At 35.6% G+C, this 25,592-nt stretch overlaps 4 protein-coding genes across 5 annotated transcripts; 3 read left to right on the forward strand and 1 right to left on the reverse strand.

Moving 5' to 3' along the window:
* Positions 1-6,203: 6,203 nt before the first annotated feature.
* On the forward strand, positions 6,204-10,873 carry LOC128669369 (V-type proton ATPase 16 kDa proteolipid subunit c). Its single transcript, XM_053744158.2, has 3 exons — positions 6,204-6,458; positions 7,792-7,978; positions 9,997-10,873. Exons 1-3 carry the CDS (start codon positions 6,386-6,388, stop codon positions 10,199-10,201), a joined length of 465 nt encoding a protein of 154 aa, XP_053600133.1. The 5' UTR covers positions 6,204-6,385; the 3' UTR covers positions 10,202-10,873.
* Positions 10,874-12,888: 2,015 nt separating this feature from the next.
* Positions 12,889-15,911, forward strand: Ostgamma (Oligosaccharide transferase gamma subunit). The gene is made up of 6 exons (XM_053744212.2): positions 12,889-13,084; positions 13,167-13,448; positions 13,654-13,794; positions 14,063-14,351; positions 14,750-14,960; positions 15,759-15,911. The coding sequence occupies exons 1-6, from the start codon at positions 13,007-13,009 to the stop codon at positions 15,772-15,774; spliced, it is 1,017 nt and encodes a 338-aa protein (XP_053600187.1). The 5' UTR covers positions 12,889-13,006; the 3' UTR covers positions 15,775-15,911.
* A 110-nt stretch (positions 15,912-16,021) lies between these two features.
* LOC128669400 (uncharacterized protein) lies at positions 16,022-20,348 on the reverse strand. The gene is made up of 4 exons (XM_053744213.2): positions 19,650-20,348; positions 18,880-19,068; positions 17,594-17,901; positions 16,022-16,989 (listed from the first exon to the last, which is right to left on the reverse strand). Exons 1-4 carry the CDS (start codon positions 19,975-19,977, stop codon positions 16,897-16,899), a joined length of 918 nt encoding a protein of 305 aa, XP_053600188.1. The 5' UTR covers positions 19,978-20,348; the 3' UTR covers positions 16,022-16,896.
* Positions 20,349-22,195: 1,847 nt separating this feature from the next.
* LOC128669342 (bombyxin A-2 homolog) lies at positions 22,196-24,136 on the forward strand. 2 transcript variants are annotated; one of them, XM_053744102.2, is made up of 3 exons: positions 22,196-22,475; positions 23,356-23,528; positions 23,815-24,136. In XM_053744102.2, exons 2-3 carry the CDS (start codon positions 23,357-23,359, stop codon positions 23,994-23,996), a joined length of 354 nt encoding a protein of 117 aa, XP_053600077.1. In that variant the 5' UTR covers positions 22,196-22,475; position 23,356; the 3' UTR covers positions 23,997-24,136. The 2 variants fall into 2 exon arrangements, with proteins under 2 accessions (XP_053600077.1, XP_053600078.1); XM_053744103.2 differs by lacking the exon at positions 22,196-22,475 and adding an exon at positions 22,969-22,999.
* The last annotated feature ends 1,456 nt before the right edge of the window (positions 24,137-25,592 follow it).

A 25,592-nucleotide genomic window follows, 5' to 3' on the forward strand; every position in this document is an offset into this window, starting at 1 on the left:
ACGTACGATACATATACAAATGAAATAAAACTGAAATGTTTTTTTTTTTTTTTTTTTTCTTCTTTGTGGCAATCAAACTTCATCAATAGAGCTTATTTTTGCCAATGTCGAGTTACATTGTTATTGGACGATAGGATAGGACTTAGGCGGTGTTGAAGAATGAGGGCAATAAATACATATATTATCATATGTAATGTAAGGGTAAATAAATAGTTTTAAACATAAATATTATGGTAAGAAAGGAAAGAAGCAAGAGCTTTAATATATTTAAAATCTGTAAAGGAAAGGATAGTAAAGGAATCACAAGGAAGAGGAGCACGGAGTTCTATAAGGAACTGGTAAAGAGGCTTTGAGTCATATTTTGAACATCTGAACAGAAGATGATCAATATCACTTTCTTCAACTAAAGCGCAGTCACATATATCTTCACTAAGAACACCGATTCTTTGTAAATGAGTAGCAATACAACAATGACCAAATCTAAGTCTACATATGGTAGAAGAAACTCTTCTATCAAAAATCAGTTTTGAAAACCAAGGTTTTAGACAAAGTTCTGCATTAAGGCGTCGATAATGTCCTCCCTTTGACTGACTAGACCTCTCCCATGTAGAGTTCCATTCTTTCAAAAGATACTCTCGTGGAACTGCCAGGAGGTCTTGACAGTAGACAAAGTCATTTTCAGCATTTCCCTGTGATGCTGCTAAGGTTGCCAGGCCATCGACTAATTCATTACCTTGAATACCCGAATGACCAGGTATCCAAGCTAGAGTGACATGTAAATTTAAATTATGACAATGTTTTAAATGGCATTTGACCTCAAGGGCTAGAGGACAAGAAGATTGTTTTTTGAAGGGATTTGATAAAATTGCTTGAAGAAAACTAAGCGAGTCTGAACAAACATAAGAGTTTTTAATTTTGTTCAAAATAATATATCTAATACACTCAAGAATAGCCATGCCTTCTCCTATGAAGTTAGAGAATAAATTTGGATATTTAAAAAGTTGAAAATAGCCTGATGAATGTCTTAAAAAGGCAGCTCCTACACTATTATTACTAGGGTCTAAGCATTTAGAAGCATCTGTATAGAATACTTCAGGTTTAGAATCCAAATCTTTAAGATACGAGATAAATTTAGAGTTTGCTAATCTTGTTCCTTTAACAATGCCTAGGGACAAATTTACTTTTGGTTCAAAAATTAAAGTATCGTAATCGTATGAAAACACAGGATGACAATAGTATTTGTGAGTTGAGCACTGAAGGCCTTCAAATCTCCTGTAGCTAGATATCAAATGTGGTATGCTATTTTTACGCCAAAATACATTCCGATCATTAATGGTGTCACTGAGAGTACGTAATTTTGAATTTAACGGATGATTGGTATATTGTTGATTTTTAAAAATAAACCTATCGGAAAGATATTGTCTACGTAACGCCAAGGGAGGCTCGGAACATTCGACTTGTAGTGCATTTGTTGGTGTACTCTTCATTGCACCAGTTATTATCCTAAGACATTTATATTGTAATAAATCTAATTTATGAACTGCAGTTTTATTTTCAAGACAAAATGTTATAGAGCCAAAATCTAATAGGCTTCTTATTAAAGCATTATACATTAATTTAAGTATACTAGGATGTGATCCCCACCAAACTCCACTAACAGCTCTAATTATATTTATATTCTTTTCACATTTTGTGATCACATTGTTAATATGAGCGTTACCGTTCATAGCAGTGTCAAATAAGCGTCCAAGAAATTTAGCTTTATCAGACACCGGAATCATTTCATTATCAACTGAAACATTTATCAATGGAATTTTTCTTTTACGAGTAAATACAACTACTGTGCTTTTGGATTTGGATAACGAAAGATTATGCTCCGAGAGCCATATTGACAATTTACGTAATGTACTACTTAGATTTCCTGCTGCCTTTTGAATATCAGAGTGAGATGAATAAATTAAAACATCGTCTGCATACTGTAACACACAACATGATGCCAGATCTATATTCGAATGTAAGTCATAAGTATAAATATTATATAACAGGGGACTAAGTACAGACCCCTGTGGAACGCCTTTCCAAATAGTTCGTTTTTCATTTTCAAATCCAGGAACGTACACCGATATAGTTCTTTCTGAATATAAATTAAAGATAAAATTGACATACTTCAATGGCACTCCCAACTTTTGCATCTTCTCGCTTAATTTAATTAAGTCAACATTATCATACGCAGCATGAATATCTAAAAATGCAGCAACAACTGATTCTGATTTTGTAAAGGACGTTAGTATATCTGTGGTAAATAAAGCATGACTATCAGCAACACTTTTACCTTTTCTAAACCCAAACTGTGAAGGGGGAAATAGATTATTATGTTCTATGTACCATTCTAATCTCTGTTTAATTAAATATTCTGCCAATTTCGCCAAGACGGATGAAAGAGCAACAGGCCTAAACGATGTAGGATCATTAGAATCTTTGTAGGGTTTTAATATAGGTATAATAATTTGATGTTTCCACGAAGGAGGGATCGAGCCTGAGTCTACAAACGCATTGATTAAGTTTAGTAAATATGTAAGAGTAAGAGGTCTGGAATGAATTACAAAAGAGTAAGGAATGCCGTCACAACCTGGAGTTGAATCTGATAGTCTGTTTAAAACCAACTGAAACTCAACTAAAGAAAATGGAGAAGATAAAATATTACTAACATTTTCAGATAAACAGTACATATAGGGTAATTGATTAAAATTTGGAACAGTGCTGGGAGCAAGATTATTTAAAAACGGTTCAACCCAATCTACAGAATTTGAATTCTTAGCCTGAGCTACTGTAGATGCTCTAAACATTCTTATTTTCTTCCAAATTACAGACGACGGTACATCGGGAGAAAGATTTAAACAAAAGCGTTTCCATCCATCTCTTTTCTTTTTACGCAGAAGTCTTTTGGTGGCTGCTTCAGTATTTTTAAATAACAGATAGCTATTCAAGTTTAAATTATTTTTAATTGACTGTTCTGTTTCATTTCTTTTATTAATAGCCTCTGTACATTCTTTATCCCACCACGGGGGAGAGGGTATTTTATTACTGGCAACTTTATTTTTTGGGATGTGTTTGTCTGCAGCTGTCAAGTATGCTGTGATAAGGTTATCATATGCTTTATTTATGTTTTCCAAATTTGTAGCACATAATGCGGGAAGTGGCTCGATATAATCGTCTACTGTACGGCTAAATGACTCCCAATCACAATTATTTAATCTATACTTAAAAAGAGAAGGTAATGGAGAAAAGGAACCTGTTTTACCAGAAGGAAGAGAAATAAGTATTGGGTAGTGATCACTGCTACCGGAAAGTGATAAACATTCCCAGCTTAGTAAAGAGGACAACTCGGGAGAGCTAAGGGTTATATCAACATGGCTTGGTGCTTGTCCTAGTACTGGACGACGAGTTGGAGAACCATCATTTAACACACATAAATTGTTGTCATGTATAATTTCCATCAAGCCATTTCCCATGTTATCATCATTAGGAGCACCCCATAAGGAGTGATGAGCATTAAAATCTCCTAAAACTACTATTGGCTTAGGCAGAGAATCAATGATTTTATCTAATATAGGAAGAGCAGATAAATCCTTTTCAGAAATATATATGGAAAGATAAGTTACTTCACCCACTCGAGCAGCAACTGCTTGAAGAGTTTTAGAATTAAAAGAAGGAATGGACAGTGAAAAGAAAGTATGATTATTGCGAATTAAAAGAGCTGTGCCACCATATCCATCAGTTCTATCATGTCGAAGAATATTAAATCCTTGGATATGAAAATTGGACTTGGGTTTTAACCAAGTCTCAGAAATAGCTAAAAGAAATAAATTATATGAGTTAATCAAATTGATTATATCATGTTTTTTAGGTGTAATGCTTTTACAGTTCCACTGGAGGACTTGATCCATGTTTAAATATATTAAAAATTGATATTGAAATATTGTTTATTATTGTAACAGCAACGGATTCTGGAAGGTTAGAATTAGCAATAATGTTAACAAGTGTTGATAACAACTTATTAAGTTCCTCTGATGAGGGTAAAGGTGCTTTATTTGCTGGGAGAGCTGTACCTGTAGTTCTAGTTTCTTCAAAGGAGATGGAGCGTATCAAGGAATTATGTTCCTGCTTATCATAACCTGGAGAATGACTTGGTGCTTGTTTAGGTTTCTTAACAATAGTTTTCTTATAAGAATGGATATTGTTATTGTCAAGAACAGAATTTGAAGAGGGAGGATGTGAGGATTGCAAGGAAGTCGCTACATGAGAATAGGTATTCTTAAAGGGAAATAGCTTTGCTGCTTCCTGATAAGAAGTTGAGTTTTCAGACATATGTTTTTTGATATTTGTTTGCCTATTGAACTCAGGGCACAGCTTATTTGTTGCCATGTGAGGTTCAGAACAATTGACACAGACATATTCAGTCACCAGGCATGAGAGCCCACTGTGTTCCCCACTACATTTGCTGCATCTCGGTTTACTCCTACAGTTATTTCTAGTGTGACCAAAACGGCAGCAATTGAAGCACTGAATAGTTGGAAAAATATATTGTTCCACGGGGATGCTCGAAAAGAAGGAATAAACTCTTGAGGGCAAGGCCTGTCCATCAAAGGTTAGGACCACTGACTGAGTAGGAGTCCATGAAACTGAGTCTGAGTTTACAGTCCTCCTACTCAATCTGCGGGACTTAACTATTGGTCCATACCCGTCCGGTATTTGTAAATTCATTTTAATATCCTCATGGGTCCATTCTACTGGGATTCCCTTAACCAAGCCCATCTTACAAATATTGAATGTTGGGATCGCAACCTTATAATCTAAATTTTTGGACATTACATTTAAGAAATTGTTGGCATCACTACATGTTTTAAAAGTAATTGAAATGCGGTTCCTCCCTATTCGTTTAATACCGTCCTGAAGTATATTTCCTAATCCGTTCTTCATCAAAAAGCTGCCAAACTTCAGGGGATGCAGTGTGGTACCTGACATGGGTTCTGATATCAGAGTTGCTTGTACCATATATGGACCAGGGTCAGTTTGCATATAAAATGTTCTATATGGAGATTCAGCTACTTTAGGTGCCCTTTGAGTCACTGAAGCAGGCTCGAGAGAAGATTCGACCTGCAAGGGGGGACCCGCGATATTTGGCGTTTTCTTATTTAAAATCAAATTTTCTGACACCAGAGCCTGCTGCAGTGGCCGCATTGATAATTGCTTATCTGTATGTTTGGTTTTGAAAGAATTAGATAATTTATTTTTCTTTTCTTTCTTTTTGTTTTTGATGTTAACAAACTCTGCAATATTTGAATGATCATATTCATCAACAAAAAACATAGGTTTGCTGAAGATGCTATTGGTAGTATCAGCAAAATCTCCTGAATCATCTTTCGGATCCGGAGGATCCGGGTCCGGCTCCAAATCCATAAGTAATAAAAAAGGCTTAAAACTTACTTACAAATTATCGGCAATGATATATACACTATACTACAATATATTATTTATAATATCTACACAGAAATATAGAGATATGAATTTTTGAAAAGGATATCAAAATTTAAATCCGCCCTGTTTTCCCGCCAATCCGATTCTCCAACTGAAATGTTTGTTTGCTGCCAAGTTGGTGCCGGTCACTTGCATCAGTTGGATGAAATCCATGTGCCAGCTTCTGTGTAAAATACGTTTAATGTTACTAAATGTTTTATATCCAAAATTAAATTATTTATTAGGTATACATATTTTTAAACAAATTCAATTTCAGCGATAGTAAAATATCAAAATTATATAATAAATAAGGCTATAAAAAAAAATCGCTGAAGCCATCTTCAAAACCAGGGCATATTTTTGTTGAGGGCAACTCCACGAAAAAAAAAAGAAAATTGTATCAAATCAGTGTTTTATAACAAATTTCTACTTAATGTTTTTACTTGCGAAAATATCAAATATTGTAAAACATATTATTTATTAAATATAAATTTAAAGAAATACTTTTTTGAATATTTTACAATCGTTAAAATAAAAAAGGATAAAAAATTTTCAACCGCGCATGCGCAGTAGAAATTAGCTGGCCAGCGATTCACATCAATGAGGATTGTACGTCACTGCGCTACCGACACAGAAGCTCAGGATTGGTTGTGCATTTTGGAAGTGACGTCCAAAAACCAATCAGAACTCGGGTCATATTGAGCACTGCCTTGGATATCAATCGTCATATGACCTATTCTGTCGAGTTTGCAAAGCTTGGGCCATATTAGTCTGCGCCAAAGTAGTTTCGTGGAGTGAGCGTGTGCAGATAGTCCTTAGCTATCACATTGTTTCGGGACCTGTAAATACTCCCATCAAATAATACAAAATGTCGAGTACACACCCGGCTTACTCTCCCTTCTTTGGAGTTATGGGAGCGGCTTCAGCTATAATCTTCAGCGGTATGTACCCCTTTTATTCTTACTTAAATGGTCGTCTCTGACCGATATCGATCTCTCTTGTAATGAGTTGTCCAATACTATTTTTCTTCAATAGATTCGAAAACGAGGCATAAAAATTGTTGCAACCAATATTAGAACATGTTATTTTAGACATTCTAATTATAGTAGCCAACCGATCGTATCTTGCGATCCCAAAGCCCGAAAGCTGTCCCAGTATCTATAAGGATCGTCGTATTAATTATATAATTTTATATTTGTACTAGTTAAGCCATATATTTTAAGTGGAAATATGTAGATAATATCTATTTCATGAGGGGCGTAGGTTTTCTTTGGGGTAAATTTTAGTCATGTGATTAGTCACAATAATTTGTGAGGTTTTTTACCTATTCTGTTGGCAGCACTGCATAAGTGTCATACTTTTACTATAATTTGCTGTGACTAAAACAATGTTCAAATCACGAAAATTCGAAAATTAATGTTTTGGGTAGTTTAATTTGTAAATTCATTGACATGTTTAATTCCTCATCATGTGTACCTCAATCACATGATCAATCAGCTGATAAGTCATGCAGAACTGAACTGAATATTGAACAATCACACACAGCATGAATGATTTCCTTATGTTTTAAAACATCAAATAGCTTATTATGTGGACAATGTTGTTAATCCTCTTCAATACAGTTAAGATTCTATTGCTTTCTTCAGTATTTTACGACTAATAGAATGACCCAGCATGTAGGTTTTCCTGCTTATCACTCAACAAATTGTAAAGAGTAAAGAAATTGAGAGGGTGAATGATGGAACTGCTTTTACAAATCATTATACATCTTTGTCCTTGATGGTTTTTGAACTGTAAGTCTAGTCTTTAGCATTGGGCTTGCTGTTTTCTGAAATAGATCATCATTTAGAAGTATAGTCATCAAGATCAAGAGATAAGTAGATTACTTATTTCAGTGATCAGCCCAACCATATTGTATGAAAGACTTTTATTGTTATTAGGTATCAAAATAAAATATACCATATATTTGCAAAAGGTTTATTTTTGGGGGTAGGTATGACATGGTTAGTCATCATTGACATGCAATGGACAACATTTTTATGTTGAGGTTATATTAATCCCTTGATCGAGGAGATTCAACATTCTAATTCCCATCATATAATGTATAGCCTATGGCATATTTCTTTTTTAATATGCCATTCAACTGTACACTTACATGTACATATGTATAAGTGTGTCAATTTAAAAATGTCTATACATTCTGATTATGCTCTCCAGCAAATCTTTACATATCTATAATGACAGCTTTTAACATCAAATTATTTCACATTTCAGCATTGGGAGCTGCGTATGGAACAGCTAAGTCAGGAACGGGTATCGCAGCCATGTCGGTGATGCGGCCCGAGCTGATCATGAAATCCATCATTCCCGTTGTCATGGCGGGTATTATAGCCATTTACGGGCTGGTCGTGGCAGTCCTGATTGCGGGTGCCCTAGATGAGGGCAACTACTCCCTATACAAGTTAGTATTTTACTTAGTTCTAACAAGATCTTCTTCAGGCATTTTGTTTTCTTTCTTTTGACAAAGATGTAAACACTGAGAAAGCCTGCTCACTAATTTATCTTTCATATTCTTATTATTTATCCGCTGACCAAGTGTCAAGTGTTCTTTTATTGAAGTAAAACATTATGAGGAAACCTGCACACTGGATGTCTATTTAGTTCTGTATTGTGTGTAAGACTACAGCTTGCTGTTAGAGAAGAGCTGTTGCCTTTAAGAGTCTTATTCAGTCACATAGTTTCACAACTCAACATTAAATAAATTGGATAACATTTCAGATCTTTCAAACTAAATAACTTGTTGAGAATAAGCCAAAAACACATTTCATCAATGTATAACAATAGACAAGCAATACTTTTGGAAAGTGATTTAAAAAGTCACATATATTTGTAATGTCACTTCAAGACATGTTCAAATATGCAGTCTAGGTACAGGTACCTTACACCTATACATTCATTTCATTCATTCTGTGATATTGAGTGATAACAAAGCCCTATATCTGTACTTATATCAATTTTATAATAATATCCACTTAAATCACATGAGTGATCACCTGATAAGTGATACATAAAGGCTCAATATTACTTTTGTTGAGTTTATTTGTAATCATAGGTACAGAGTTTTTGAATATCTTACTCATGTGGTCGCGTGTAGCCCTGGAACAGGCTATTCCATATCCTCCCATGGATGTCAAATCAGGTGACTTAGGACCATAACTTTGGCAGTTGATGGTATTCCCAAGGCTAGTTGACGCACACATGTGCTTACCTATAAGGCACACGCGGCTGGTTGTAAAAGTAAATAACCAAATCTTCAAAATGTCAATTTGTGGTGGCTTTATAGGGTCACGACACCTAACGCAACTGAGAAGTGCAGAAAAAAAGAGAGTACCTAGTAAAGATATGTTCAAAATTCTTTAAAATTGTTATTGGAAACCAAATAACATTGTACTCATTGCTTCTCAACATTACATAGATTTACATAGATAGGCTACTTTATTAGTGACATGGGTATTGCATAGCAGAGCTTCTGATACCATTGAACCTTGATTTAAAATTTTGTTGGCAAAATATTGTTTTGTCCCTATCCCATGTTAAGTAATAAAACTCTCCTAATGGAATAAATTTCAAAATTTTCCTTATATTTTTATAATGATTGAAAATGAAGAAATTTTAATGAGACTGAATTTAGGATTACGTAAAATGAAATACATACAGGGAAAAAATCTTATATCATAATTTTTTTTCATTTGTTCTGTTTCAGTAAACATTGCAATTTTTTGTTTTGCAATGTATTGTTTGAATGCAAACGTATTTGACCTTGTTTGTGTGCTCTATTGTAAACTTAACAATTTACGATTACTATTATTATACTACAATCTGTGATCTAGCTTTCATGAGGATTGCTTTTTGCTAGAAGTTTTGTGAAACATTTATTTGGTTGTGCTAGTTCCTATACAATCTTCATCCATAAATTGATTTAATTATTACTCAATGTGATTGTGCCATATTTTAGGTAAACCTTAGGCTCTAATTTGTCAGAATGCAGGAGAATGCAAAAAGTTTTATTAGTTGATGGGTTGTTGTTGACTAGATAGTAAAAATAAAAATATTGACAATAATAATTTTGAAATAGAGATAGGATCTAGGTTGTCAGTTAATTAATAGAAATAGGACTTAGGTTGTCAGATAGGCTCTTGGCATAAAGTTTCTCTTTTACTTTTACATAATAATAACATAACATCTCCCTGCTCATATCAGACAACACATATTATAGAATAAGTAATATACAAACATATTATCGTGTAATGAATAAATGTTTGTACATAATTTCATGTAATTTCTCTGTTGTGCTATATAGTTTAAACTGGTTTCATATTGAAGAGATTATTTAGTGCTTTCAGTAAAAGAAAATGTTACTTGTTTGAATCGAAACACAAAAGAAGCAATACTTAGGCGAACAATATTTGTCTATTTCAGAGGGTTCATCCACTTGGGAGCAGGTCTAGCGGTAGGGTTCTCCGGTTTGGCCGCAGGGTTCGCCATAGGCATCGTGGGAGACGCCGGCGTCCGCGGCACAGCGCAGCAGCCTAGACTATTCGTCGGAATGATCCTGATCCTCATTTTCGCCGAAGTGTTAGGTCTGTACGGCCTGATCGTCGCCATCTACCTCTACACTAAGTAAATATACAGCACGCTCACCTCCCGTCGCCGCCCCGGGCCGCCGCGCCAGACGCCAGCCCGCGCGGAGGGCCGGGGCCCCTGTATACTGTATAGTACTGGTATAGTCCTGCGGGCGCCCGCTCGCGGCGTCGCCCCGGTGCTGCGGCCGCGCCGCGCCGAGCCGCGACCGCACGAATATCAATCTATTTTGTAATCCGTTTCGAAAACCGATCACGAGATGCTCCCGCGCGATGACTTTTTAATTTAATTTATTGCCGTATTTCATTTTCGGTGACAGGGGGACCGGCTTAACCTATCAACATATCAATTTTATTTGCGCGTTCAGATCTCCGCGAAAACGTCATCGTACAATCTGATATCACTTCTAGATTATTTTAGCATTAAGGCGAAACTAATTTACAGTTAGAGTAGGAATTTATGTCCGAGAGATGTTATCTTAAAATAATTTATGAACCGTTAAACCCCCAGGTACTGTGTACCGATATTCGAGATGATAAGGTCTAACCTGGCTTATGTATTACAACCGAATAGCTTTCAGTGTTATAGTGGATGGATGTGTCCTAATTTGAACTGTTATGGCCCATGAATGTCAACCGTTTCTTGAGTGACTTAAATATAGTCACTAATATTGTATTGCCAGGAATCAATGAATAAACATGATTTGTACATTCCATATTTTTTGTTTCTACTTTATTTATTATTATTTTGTGTTGTTTTATTTTCCTTTTTCGAACGAAAGTATTAAAATGGTAAAGATAATTATTAAGCTTAGCCAGATGCTTACATGACTTATATGACAGTGTCGTAATCAAAGTATATTTATAGTAATGGTACATTTCTGTCGATTTATAATGTGAAATGTTTCAAATATATTTATTCTGTATACCTCATAGTCGAAATGATGTTTGAATGATTATAAATTGGTAAGTAAATACATCTAGGTAAAAATGTATTTTTATTTTAGGTTCATGTTAGAGAATGTTATAATCTTTGGTGTTATTGAATGAATTGTGTTAATAAAATATTTTAAAAACAACTTCTGTAAAAATGGATTTAGTTTTTCTGTTGGCTCCAATTACTTAGTAACAATATAATTTTCAGTTTCAATCCATTTTCAGTTTTAATCATCATTTTATACTGTAGTTAGGCACATTGTGCAATTTTAATATTGACTCCAAATTTAATTGAACATTGTTCCCGTTCAGATGTCGCATACAATACCTACTGTTACTTGAACGAGGAAAAAATCGATATGCTCTGTATTCCTGTTGAGTAACATTGTTACTAATCGGCAATTTTTATTCCCATTTAAATAAAGTGAGATAAAATTAAAAATATTTTATGAGATAAAATTGTATATTTTTAATAGGAATTTGAAAAGATAAAGATATTAGTATAGTACTATTATCTTTTTTATAAATTAAATGGCCGTTACTCAACGGGAAAACACAGTGCTAAATAATAGTGATACTCAATAGGAATACCTACGTATAATATACTGTAATACCTTATTAATGCACCTGAGTGGATTAATACTGACATTAATATACTTATTAGGAAAAGGACATATCCGAGATTTCTTTCTCGTTCAGTAGCAGTGTTACAAATCTGAAGGGTGGTTCATACAATAAATGGTAATATGTTAACCAATGTCAACGTCTCACTGCAGCATCTTAGAACCACTGCTTCAATGACTCTGAGCCACCTTAGTGCTATCACCTGTAGTGGTTGTGCCGTGGATGGGTGGGTTTGGTACACTGGTGGTTGTACCAATGCAGCTATTGCTGGAGCCCGCACTGTTACCCTTGCGTTTGAAAGGTATAATAATGGTAAACTAGCTTATGCTCGCGGCTCCGTCCGTGATTTTCCCACGGGAGATTATTTTTCCGGAATGAAACTACTCACATGAGTAGTTCGATGTATGGAGGACATCCTCCATACATCGAACTACATATGTATACGCAAAAAAAAAGTGGTGACCCTATGCATGTACCTCGCAAAAATATTGGGTTCGCGAGTTCGGGCCGAAGATGAGATAAGTAAATATGAAATTGTATCAAAAAGTTCTTGCTGATAGCCATACATACATCTATAGTGTATAAGATAGATCTCCGAGAGACATAGCCAACTAGCTTTTTCACGTACATTATATGTACATTTATATCGTATCACATAAGAGGCATCACACAAGCGTGTCACCTGATTGTAAGTGATCACTATCATCATCACCTAGGAATAAATTATAGAGTTAATGGGACTTTAAAATACAATGAAAATCCCAAGGTTAGCGTATAGCCGGCTATACGTCGCTGGTGGTGGTCCACCAGCGACGGATAAGCTATATACTTACATATATGGAAAAAGAGGTTCAGAATGGCTATCTACTACTACTGTCAACCCGACGCCTCGTAAAGGAGCTATTGGAAAATGAATCGGCGAGGACCAGCAGCGGCTTTGTCGTCGATCAATCTTCGGTTCACCATCCATTTCTAGGAAAAATATTGCCAAGTGGATGCGCTATATATAGGTAAGGTACCTAACACCATACCTACGTATATACCAAGTTTTGTCTGGTTAAAAAAATTTGACACGAAGTGAAGCAAGCATTTAGGGCGACTAAACTAAACCAAAGAACTAAACGTAAAAACACGTCAGCGCTCGGCTACCTTTCTATTTTGACATCTGTCAAACCAGACTGAGTTGGTTGAGTTGTCATGTTGAATTTTGGATTATTTATTCGGTTTACTGGTACGTATGTACTGAACTGAATAAAATCTTTTAAATTGTAGCTTATTTTTACATAGAAATGAAGTACTTAGGGCTGTTATGCCTTGTTATGGTAATAAATTACAATGCTGGAAATGCTCAAGTTCGTACGAAAGGGGTAAGCAAGTTAAAATGTTGATCCATAGCCGGCGTTTCTGTGCTCACTTTTCATTAATAAAATGAACATATCTCATTTTCAGGCCGACGAGAAGGTTTCTCAATTGACTGATATGATTGCAAAGAAGTCTATAATATCGTTAAACTTGAATAAGTTTAAGGAATACGTTAAAAATCCTCCGCGAGATTATTCGTTTATAATCATGTTCACGGCCATGGCACCATCGCGGCGTTGTGCTATCTGCCAGCACGTTTATGATGAGTACTTAATCGTGGCCAACTCGTTTAGATTCTCCCCATCATACACCAATAAGCTGTTCTTTGGAATGGTTGATTTTGATGAGGGATCTGATGTTTTCCAAATGGTAAGCTCTCTATTTTGTATTGTACAATGCTTTTTTTCATAAGGACAGATCTCTACTGCAAAATGTCCAGATTTGAAGAACTTTTGCACAGAAACAAACCAATATCAATATTTGAAACTATTTCTTATTTGCATTGAAGTTAAAATAATTTATTAAAGTCCTTTTGCATCACAAAAAATAATGCTATTATTAAACTAAATTTCAGCTCCGTCTCAACACCGCGCCAGTTATCATGCACTTCCCAGCTAAAGGCAAGCCCAAGCCTGCTGACACAATGGACTTTGAGAGAGCCGGGATTCATGCGGAAGCCATTGCCAAGTGGATACAAGATCGCACTGATCATCAGGTTTGTTTATTTGGAACATAAAACATGGAAAGGAAAGGGAAATACTTTGTTTAGTATCTGACCTGCATAGAAGATTGCTCACTGTACTTTAAAAAAATTTTTCACTAAAGTTATCTCAAAAATATTTTTCTATAATTTCAGCCATAGACATCATCAGTTGTGTCATCTTTTGAAAATAAATCTGTTAGCCTTATAAGATTTCATTGTAGTAATTTACTTAGTATCTAGAGAAAAATGAACAACTGTAATCATATACTCAATATTTCAGATTCGAGTTTTCCGTCCACCAAACTACTCAGGAGCCGTAGCATTCGCAATGGTCATCATACTTGTAGCTGGATTCTTGTATTTGCGCAGAAATAACCTTGAATTTCTCTACAACAAGCAGATGTGGGCTACAGCTGCAGTGTTCTTCTGTTTCGCCATGGTTTCTGGACAAATGTGGAATCAGATTAGAGGACCACCATTCTATCATAGGACTAAAAATGGCCCCGTTTACATTAATGGTGGATCACATGGCCAGTTCGTCTTAGAGAGCTATATTGTGGCCATTTTGAGTATCCTTTTACAAAATAATTATGATTTTTTTTTCACTTTGTCTTAAAAAAGCTATAACTACTTGTGATGTCTTGATGCTTGTAAAGACATTTCTTGTGTTTTCATTCTCATTTTAGTGGTGCAGTGTTACTGTGTAATAAAAAAAATAATTTTAAAAGCGCAATGGCGCTTGATAAAGTCGAAAGCAGCTACTGATAGTCAATGGACTATCAGACTTTTTGACCAAATCCTATGGAACTATTAGAGTACTTTCAGAATAAAAAGTATATCAACTACCTCAATACCGAATTTCATAAAAATTGGTCGAGCCAACCGTTTCGGCGTGAAGAAATTTATAATATTAGTGAGTATAATACCCTATTCTTAATTACATGATGCCTTAACCGAACACCAAAAGATGGCGCAGTGGTGGTGGGCATGATTCTGATGATCGAGGCGGGCGGCGGCGTGCGGAGTACGGGGGCCGCGGCGGTCGGGGGGGGCGGGGCGGGCGCGGCGGACGGCAAGCGGCGCCGCTTCCAGTCCGTGGTGGGGCTCGTGCTCGTCTGCGTCTTCTTCTCGCTGCTGCTGTCTGTGTTCCGCGCCAAGACTCAGGGGTACCCTTACAGGTGAATATCTTATTGTACCTACAAGTGACGCTCTAGGCAGCGTTGATAGATTTTTTTTAGACAAAGTTCGATTTTGGAACCGAATGAGTATCGGGATTATTTCAAACGCAAACGGGACGTAATGTGTAGATTTTTTTAAAAATATTTTTTAGAAATTTTATTAGAAATTTAAATTATTTTACGTAAAAGTATGTCAGTGTATTTTTGTGCTTCTGACTGCAAATCCAAAAAATCGGGACAGAGCGCCGCCGTCCTGCGCGTAACAGTAAATTCTGCGAGTCGAAAAGAGGGACGTCCCGCCAAAATAACGCCCCTGTGGCAACGCTGACTACGCGACAGTGTAAACTAGATCTCATTTTATTTGAGTCGTACAGTCCGTCCAGAAAGTGAAGAAATAAAATGAGAGCGCTGTCTCCTGTCGGCTGGCAACACTGTGTATCAACAACTCTTGACCATTATATTTGGTATTGCAATGGCAAAAAAATTTTGTTCGTCAGAAATCAGTTTTCTTTTTCTGGACAGACTGTACATTCGCATAGGATAGATTTGGACGATGCCTATGCTCTCTCTCTTTTTAAGAGGTTTTGTCACTATTATTTTACAGTATAACTTTTTAAAAATTATTAACTGTCTGATGCCCGCGTCTTTGTTTGCGTGGCTGAACAATTTTTGGTTAAATCGAAATTAGAGTCGAGGAGTCGAAATTATTAGTGATAAAAAAATTCTTTATATACTATATTGAAGGTCTTTCCTTCCAGCGCCAATATAAGAAAATTATTAACATTTTTTTTGTTTCAGTTTCCTATTCAAATAAGCAGAAGCTGGGTTGAAAATATAATTAAGTATATCATTTAAAGCGTGTATGATCTTCTTGGTAAAATATTTCTTTAATTGTTGTGAAAAAAGTGAAAGTTTAGAATAATAAGAATATTATATTCTTCTTGATTTTAACTATTGGTTTTTAATTTGAACTTCGTATAAATGTATATTTTAAATGTAAAAGTTGAACTTCCCACGATATCGAATCCGGCATAATCAAAATAAAATTAATATATCACAAGTATGTTTTTTATAAAATATAATTGGTTCCATACAAACTTAGCTTATGATATAAATAAAGCATTATAAAATAACGACAAGCCCCTTAAATTCAACTATCGAAGTGAATAAAGACTGCATGGTCACAACATAAATTGTGATAGTAATCATGCGCCCAAACCTGGAGGGAGGTTGGTACAATGTGTCGATGTTAGAACTTTAGTTGTAAACGACTGGTTACACGGTTGTAAACAACTGGCTACACGGTTGTAAGCAACTGGCTACACGGCTGTAAACAACTGGCTACACGGTTGTAAACAACCGACTTCACGGTTGTAAACAACTGGTTACACGGCTGTAAACAACTGGTAACACGGCTGTAAACAACTGGTTACACGGCTGTAAACAACTGGTTACACGGCTGTAAACAACTGGTTACACGGTTGTGGATATATGTTTGTAAATTAATTGCAAGGTTAGAAATACGGTGAATAAACTGTGTATTTCTATGTAATTCAAAGATTGTTTGCAATATTCCGGCGCATGCGTAATTCTACTAATGGCCCTTAATCACTTCAAGTTTTTTTTTACCAATTTTTAACATGTTTAGAGAAGTCTCATCTAAACATGTTTTAGATTTCAATAAACATACACAATATTGACATCTTTCTACTGAAATATTAACACATTTAAAATCAATGTATCTTTTGATCTTTAATATTATTAGTATAGTGCAAAGACATTGATTTTTTAAATGCTTATTTCGATACAAGATAAGAGATATATAGACAACGCAAAGCTTAGCGAGTGCATAATTTCGAGTTTATGGGCATTGCAGCTTTACCGTAATACCACTACTTCCTATGTTACTATGTACAATGCACATCAGTCTTAATTCTTATAATAATTGTGGGAATATAGCCCATCTGTTCTTTGGATAGTTCTTGAAGGTTTGGAGGTACCATTCATGAGCTTGTATAGCTGTTTGGATCTGAAATAACAAAAATATATTAGTTTTGGATAATAAAATAAACTACATAGTGGAAATGCGATTGTTTTGTGACCAAATTGTTTTTGAGTCAAAAATATAAGTACATATGTATGTATATACGGACAAATCACACACATTGTGTTAGCCTCAAAGTAAATATAAGTTAAAAACTTGTGTTATGGGATACTAACTTAACGATGTTATATTCTATAACATATACAGATAAACATCCAAGACCCAGGTCAATCTGTAAAAGATCTTTTTCCATCTTGACCTGACCGGGGTCGAACACGGAACCTCCAGTGTAGCAGTCTGACATGATGACCATTAGGCCATGGAGGTCGTCAATAGTCAGTTGCTACTTTATGTTTATTTTTATTAGCCCATGGTGTCCCACTGCTGGGTAAAGGCCAACTGCGTCCAATATATAACTGATATACTTTCTGATAAAAATACCTAGTGTAGTATGAGGTATACTGTGTTTTATTTTAGTTTTCACTATTAATTTAAAAAAAAATGTGCTTGCTCTTGCGTGCGGTTTGGTTCAGTCTCAAAAGGTTAAGATATCAAACTATTATAATAAAAATTAAAGTAAAATACAAACCTGATTACCAAGAACCCATAAATAAATACAGAAGAACGTCTTCGTCGGCATCAGTACCAGGAGCACAGTATACATCACGATTTCGCACAATCTGTGTGGACTGGACACGTTACTGAACAGTCTACCGTGTGGCACCATATGCTCTTCACTAACTACTTGCCCTGACTTCTTGTCTTTACGGAGACCGGCGAAGATCAAGTTGGTTTTGAACTGCTCGTACCAGGAGACCAGGAATATAATGGAGCAAAGGATTACGAAGGTTGTCGTCCATGCGTCGTTCCACGTGATCGCTTCTCTGTTTTGCTTGCCTTGAAATGAAGGAAAACAAAATTGTCAGCAATTGGTGCACTTATACACATGTGTAGTGTCGGATCCACACTATCGCGGACCAGTGCGCCAAACCTGGCGGATTTCGTATACATGGCTGGTTTTTCATTGCGATAAATAAAAGCGCTCATACAAACGACGCGTTGACATCTGTCCTAGTTCCGCGATAGTGTGGAGCCTGCACAATTAAAGGAGTTTAGTAGCTAGTGTTGTAAGTACCTATTACATTTTCAAGACACATCACACTATGTGTTAATTTATTCGTAAATGTTAGTATCACAAATATATTATTCTTTGTTACCTGTCCAAGTTACTATCACAGTCGACCTTGGTAGCCTTTACCAAGTATATAGTATAAAGTTTTATGTTAGGTATACATTGCGTGCTACACTTGAGTGAAGCAAAAACCAAACAGGTTTGCCGCACGCAATGTACTAATACTAAAGTAACTTCCACAACGGAGTAAACTATTCACCAGGATAGTACGTTGCAACATAGCACGAGAGCGTAATGGCGCGTGATAAGAATATATCATTTGAATTCGTGCAATCAATTGGTTCTTATGAAGATGCATTCAACAGATTAGGTAAAATGGCCCTACCGTTTGAGCGTGAAGAAGTGATAAACATAATAAAAATTTCACCTTTATATGTTGCGTGCGATGTGAACGCAAAAGCGATTTTATAATAGAAATAAGAATAGTATTAATGTTGGGAAGTTTTGTCTATCTATAAACATCTTTTACCCAGTCTTTCTTTAATAGACATATTTTTTTATATAGCCTATCCTGCAGGCAACAATAGCATTCCCAAGGTGGGTGGGTGGACGTCAGTCAGACGGTTGTAAAATCACAGTAAAATCTTCAACATTTTATATTTAATTTTTACATCAGTATGTAAAGTGCTGTGAAACAACAAAGCCCCAAATGAACTGTGCAATGAGAGAGACAAATGATTTACCACAAAACATTGGAGCTTGGCCAACTGTGGCCACGATGCAGGCGAAGTAATGTATGATCCCGGCGAGGTAATGACTGAGGTTCATTTTGCTGGTCTTAGCGAACACTTGTACAAAGTATGTTTCATACAGCCTCCTCACACATTGTATTGTCAGAAGGAACATTGTTATCATTGCTGCTGCCACTGACACTGGAAAGAAAGAATTGATTTTCAGTGAGTTTTCTTATTCATAATTTCCAAATTGAAATCTAAAATCAAAATTGAATTATTTATACAGAAATTAAGTGTTCATCGGCATTTTTTCACGTCTTATTCTATGAAATAATATTTACCAACACTACAAACTGAATTAGTATTGGTGGACAGAACCAGGAGGAAAGAAACTCGATGGTTAGGTTAGCTAGATAGCAGGCTTATTTGTGAGCTAAGATTCTGATATATTGAAATTTTTGCCTGTAAAGCAATTGGTTTTATAATCTGTTAGCTGGCTGCTAGTTCTTATATATTTTTTAAGACCTTAAAATATTGCTAACCAGAGGGCCATCTTTAAGTCTACCTAAGTGTTCCAAGAGCAATTCACTATGAAACTATTTTGTAAACTATCATGAATTAAAAATAGAACAAGTGAATCGTTTTGGTGAATTATTTTATGTAATTAGCAAATTTTGACTACCTACAATATTTGGTACTTGTTAAATATTTTCCAAATATAGGCAAGAATACTTTCCACTGGCTGGGCCGCCAGTATATAGATTTACAAAAATATTTACCTGAAGCTTCATCTTGTTCAAGTAACAATCTGAGTATAATTTTCACATATTCATTCACATTGTGACCACAGTAATAAACAAATATCATGTAGGACAAAGTTGCTGCTCCGAATAATGAAGAAAATAAGTAAAAATGTCGATACCATGCTTTTGGTATCTCTATAAGTTGCAAGAAATTGGCTTCAGACCCTTTATAAGCAAAGCTGCCGTATCTGTACCCCTTAATAATAAAAGCAGGTACATGTTTTTCGAAGTTATTTATCAGAACACCAGTAAATGTAACCGTGAACGCTAAACCGAGGAATATAATGTCAAGTATATTCAACATTACGGCCAATCACTAGTTTTCCTTACAACACTTAAACTAAGACAGCGTAGCAGTAATGTGCTAAGACAACTGGAATTGAACAGCGCAACAAGGTAACTGTGTTTTGTCCCACATAATCAAACTTTCTAAACTGGTCCCTCGTATGCATGCTCCCCTTCTGTTTTGATTTGCAAGTTTCTTGAGGTTTGTTTTTGACAATTATTTAGATAAGTGCAATACAAAGTTATAACCGTCAATTACAAAGTTCCAAGTACATAAGCATTTGAATATTTACGAAAATAATCCGACAAATAAAAGAAAAACTTGGAAAACAAATGAAATAAATTATTTAACTTTATCAGCTGATTGTTGTTTACGCTGACGCTAAGACAGAAAAGTTGACTTTGACACTGACAGTTGCGGGACCATTGAATTTAAAAATTTATCCATTTAATTGATAGAATACTTATATATGAGCTAAAATGTATGGCCAAGACTTTGAGCACTTATTATGTTAAGTACCTACAAAAATAAAAAATAAATATTAAATAGGGAGTATTTACTGCACATTTATCTCGCCAGAGCACTGTGTGTTAGGTACACAAAAGCTTTATCGCCTTTTGCTAATGTCGATTAAAACGATTATTTTAGAGTACTTACTTTATTAATCCTTTCATTATGTAAGTATTTATTTGTGAAAATATACAACACTGTAGCATATTTGGGTGCCGAAATATTGGGAAAAATCGTTTTCCATAAAATAAAAAAACTTCGAAAATGGGATACACCTCACGTTGTTTCGAGCCAGTAAACAAACGGTCGAAAAGAAGCTGAAAGACTTATTAAAATACAAACTTCATACAGGTAAGATCTTCAGTCAAAATCAAGTTTATATCAGTTTATGACCAAATAATGCAGAACATAATCTAAAATAGTGTTATTATTTTTAGGATAATCCACTAAATCCTTCTTTTTTCCTTTAAACTCGCACCACGATTGCGTAGAAGGTATTTTTGGTCGTAAATTTGCAACAATATTGAAAATTGGCGCTTTTTGCCTCCATTGGCAATGTTTGTGTATCTAGTTGTACCAGTAGCGCCATCTGTGCTGAGCTTTGCGTAATATGCCCTATTATGTAAATATTCCATAATGGTACACGGATGAAGATTTTAGAGAAAAATAATGCTTATAAAATAAAAGTACAAACACGTTCAAAATAAGTTCATTCTCTTCTACTAGGTATATAAATGTATATAAAATTAAGATTATGGTAGCTCATAGATTTTGAAGATTTTTGTGATTTTGCAAACGATTGACGGATTCCTCGGAAATATTATTTCAGCATTCATAATCAGCTGACAAGCTTATGACTCTTTATAATTACGACAAATAGATATCTATCGGTAGGTATTTTGTCTAATGCATCAAACACATAGTATAGGTACTACGATCTAAAATTCTTAGGACTGAGAAACGGTAAACACTTTCTTGAAAATCTCTCAACTTAGATTCCCCATTTGTTTGTTTACAGTTTAACACGTCAAAGCCACTGATCTCTATCAGAACGGGCAACGTCGTGGAACAACCCCTTAGCAAAGCGTACCTACACTTTTAAAATGTAGTAAGTAGCTAACTACTTTCTGTGAAGAAAATGACGAAATTAAATGAGGCCGCTGTCTCTTCTTGGCTGGTAACACTGGGTGTTTATCAACCAATCTTGATGACCATTCTATTTGGCAAATAAATTTATGCATTAAACGTATTGCAATAGTAAAAAAAAATAATTCGGTTTGTTATGACCACGAATTGGTTCAGAGGCATTAATGTACCCACTCCCAATTCTAAGTAAGTAAGTACTGCTTTATTTTGCTTTTGATGACCTCCGTGGTGTAGTGGTTAACATGTCGCGTTTGCCACAAGGTCCTCGGCTTGCTTCCCGGCGCGGGCTAATCATTGTACTTATTTTCAAAGGTGTATTCTGCCATTCGGACCCACGTTTCAAGCATAGTGGGCTGTTCAGTGCTGTACATTGAGTTATTTACCTTGCGATGCAATGTTTCAACATTCGCCAGTTCACTTAAGGGGCAGACTCCAAACAAATGAAGTGTGCGCTCATGTTAAGGCACGTCGGGTCTAATGTTCCAGTCCGTTTCATCTCGACTGACGGCTTAAGTGCGGAGTCCTGGATTGAAAATCGCGCCGCGGCGTCGCCTCTCGTAAAATATTGAGACGCCGGAATTTGATGAATTCGTTAATTTCAATGTCAATTTTTCTTCTAGAAGATTCGTGTCTGAGTTTCTTTAGGAATAAAATGACATTCCGATAGGTTTTTTTTTCTTTTACAGAACACTTACTACGTGATAGAAAGAGACAGAGATTTGAAACACTCAAAATGAAGTAGATAAGTGTATTTTATCCAGTAATATCAAACACGAGCACCACCTTTTTGACTGAACTGATCTAAGTGACCTGAAAAATATTTGAAAGTCAAAAACAATTGTCCTATCTTCTCTATCCTCGTAAGTCTGTCATATTATTTTTCATAGAAATCTGCACATTGGTTCAATACACAAATCTAGATCTAGTTCTGTAGTTGGCTTTAGTTGGAAGGCGGTAGATAGTCGTGAAAGTAATGTAGATGCCTTTATACGACTTGAAAAAAGTCTAACACCAGTTTCAATGGTAACACAACTTATTAACAAGACGTATAAGGTTAGGTATGTAATCAAATCGATGCAAAATCAAGCTGAAACGATAGCTTAATTTTGTAGCACTTTTCGTTTCCACCTTTATGCATACCCGACATTGTCATTCCTATTTCCCGTTAATAAAACTAATTAAGTGGCGTCCTTCAATGCGGGTAACATACATATACATTACAATATACTCTTGCTTATCAGCTCATCGAACCAGAAAGCTTGAATATAATGTATTCATAATCACACGTTAATGAATATTAATACCCAATCTGTATATAAGCAAGGATTTTGCTCAAACCCCTATATACGCGCGCGTGACTCCAATACACGTAAAAAAAATTAAGGTAAGGGCTTTACTTACTTCTTACTTTCCTAAAGGACTATTTTAGTTAGGCCTCTTGTCTGGGCCTTTCTGCGGGCAGAGTCCGTGCTGTTGCTTAGTCCAACTAGTGCAGCTCCTTCAGGAAGCGGAGACTCACTCACTCCTTCAGGTGTACGGTACCTTGGGGGTGTTTCTCAGGAACTCTTTTCTTGTTGAGGCAACTATAACACTCCAAATGGAGATGAAAGCTTATCCTATACTTGATCTTAGATGCAAGTTTCTTACAACGTGGCAGGCTACTACAATGAGAATTTAGAAAGGTCTGTTGATGAAAATATATTGTTCTTTTTAATGATTAAATTGATTTTTGATTGTTAGGATGAACCACCACAACACAGCTAGTGTCCTCGCCTTCTTAGCGATCATCTCTTCAGTCAGTGCCCACATAAGCGGCGGCCATATTGGACACCAGAAGGTCGTGTACTGCGGAAGAAACCTGGCCAATATTTTAGCGCAACTCTGTGAAGGAGTCGAGAAGAGATCGGAAACTGGTAAGTACTTATTACTAGCCGCGGGATATTTTCAATGGGAACAGTTAATTTTCCGGGATTTAACCTATCCTACCCTATGCAAACACTATCCCCATACCTCATACTATATAATATGCAACAATTCAACAAGAATGGTAGAGTGAAGAGGTAACAGACAAACTACTTTCGGATTTATAATATTTAGTTAGAATTAGCATCAAAATAATACGAATTACCTAAAGTTCCTTTTAAAGCTTGGAAATTTAAAAGGGTCGGATCTATAATAATGATTTCCAATCTTCAACAGACACAATCCTGTCGCCATACTACAAGGAGCAAGACCTCGTGTGGCCCTGGATTACTCATCACAAGGCCAGGGCCCTAGGTATACCTCGAGGCAAGAGGTACCAAGACGGCATAGTCAGTGAATGCTGCGAAAATCCTTGCAGTAAAGATGAACTATTGCAATATTGCTACAATGAAAACTGAGTTGAAATTATACTTTAGATGGGTTTCTGAAACGAAGTTTTAAGCTGTTATCGTCGTATGATTTCAGTTCATACGACGCATGAGTTGATTTGGTCGATAACCAAGCTAAGAGATAATTAAAAACTTAAATGAAATAAGTTATTTAATAAATAGGATTTTTGACGTTGACTTTTATTGTCATTAGAGGAATAAAAATTCATGACCCAGCAGTAAACCGTTGTGGAAATCTTTCGTTGGGAGCCGGCCGATTAGGTGTTTAAATTTTCGTCCAAACAAAACATGAATGCCGTATGTCAGACTAATGATCGAAGATAATTGCTTCAAAATCGAGTTGCACTTTTGATATTTACATTGCATACATAGCAACCTTTTCCAAGCTATTATGATAGCCTGTGAAAGAAATGAATTTAAATGCTGTTCAGCAAAAATAGGTTACATTACTGACTACAGAGATTGTTCTCCCTTGATACCACAATACGTGCCTTATCGTTGTTGTTGCTGTCGCTACCTGAGCTCATCGTACTATTGCTCGACATAATCTTGTCGTGTGAAAAAGTGCCTATGAACAGTTGATTGTTCAAAAATATAGGGAATATTTAAGGACGCATTGTTTGATGTAAATCAGCAATAGTCTTACAAATAACTTTACATCGCGTGATGTTAGATTTTGTTCTCATATATAAGACTAGCTGCGCCACGGGGCTTCGCTCCCGTGGGAATTTCGGAATAAAAGGTACACTATGTATTCCATATGTATATAGGTATGTATGTAGGTATTCCAGGTTATAACCATATATTATATAAATTTCATAACCATCAGTCCAGTAGACTTTACGTGAAAGAGTAACAAATATATATGCATAAAATTGCGCATTTATAATTTTAGTAAGGTAGTAGAACAATAGCATTCATAAGGAAGACGACCGGTTGGCAAAATCACACTCGAATCTTTAAAATTTTATTATTTTTTACATTAACCATTACCTTTGCGGCCGCACACGTGGAAATGAGAGTTAGACTTTGTTTCCAGAGTTGGTACACCTTGAATTAATGTAATTGTAATTTACATAAATACAGGACGACCCAGGAATATGGGTCAAGATCTGGAAATTGAGTGAAGCTGGCACCTGAGTTTGAGAGACGGGACTGCGTGTAGGGTTACCACACATTTAGATGCAATGAACGTTGCCTAATTACATTTCGATATTTATTTTTTAACATTTCCTTTCATGACCACGCATTTGTTTCTTCAAATTCTCAATTAACACAATCGGTAAAGTCATTTTTTTGGGATCAAAATTTGATGTTTTTTTATGTGCATCTTTATTAACTGAAAAGACTGGTGATTTTCAGTTTGTCTGCCAAAAAGTTTATTTCTAGTCTTAGTTTCAACGCCTTGGACTAGAAAGATATTTTTTGGCATAATATTTTAGTAAACAGCACTGTTTACCAATAATCTATAAATTAAAAAAATATTCAGTTTTTGGATGTTGTCTACGGCCATTTTATTTTATTTTTAGCAAAATATTCATACAGCAAACGAAACATCATTGTTCATTTCCCGTGTTTTTGTGTTTCTTAATTTTTTTTACATGT

This window comes from Plodia interpunctella, chromosome 4, assembly GCF_027563975.2.
Source record: "Plodia interpunctella isolate USDA-ARS_2022_Savannah chromosome 4, ilPloInte3.2, whole genome shotgun sequence".
In the NCBI taxonomy this organism is placed as follows: domain Eukaryota; kingdom Metazoa; phylum Arthropoda; class Insecta; order Lepidoptera; family Pyralidae; genus Plodia; species Plodia interpunctella.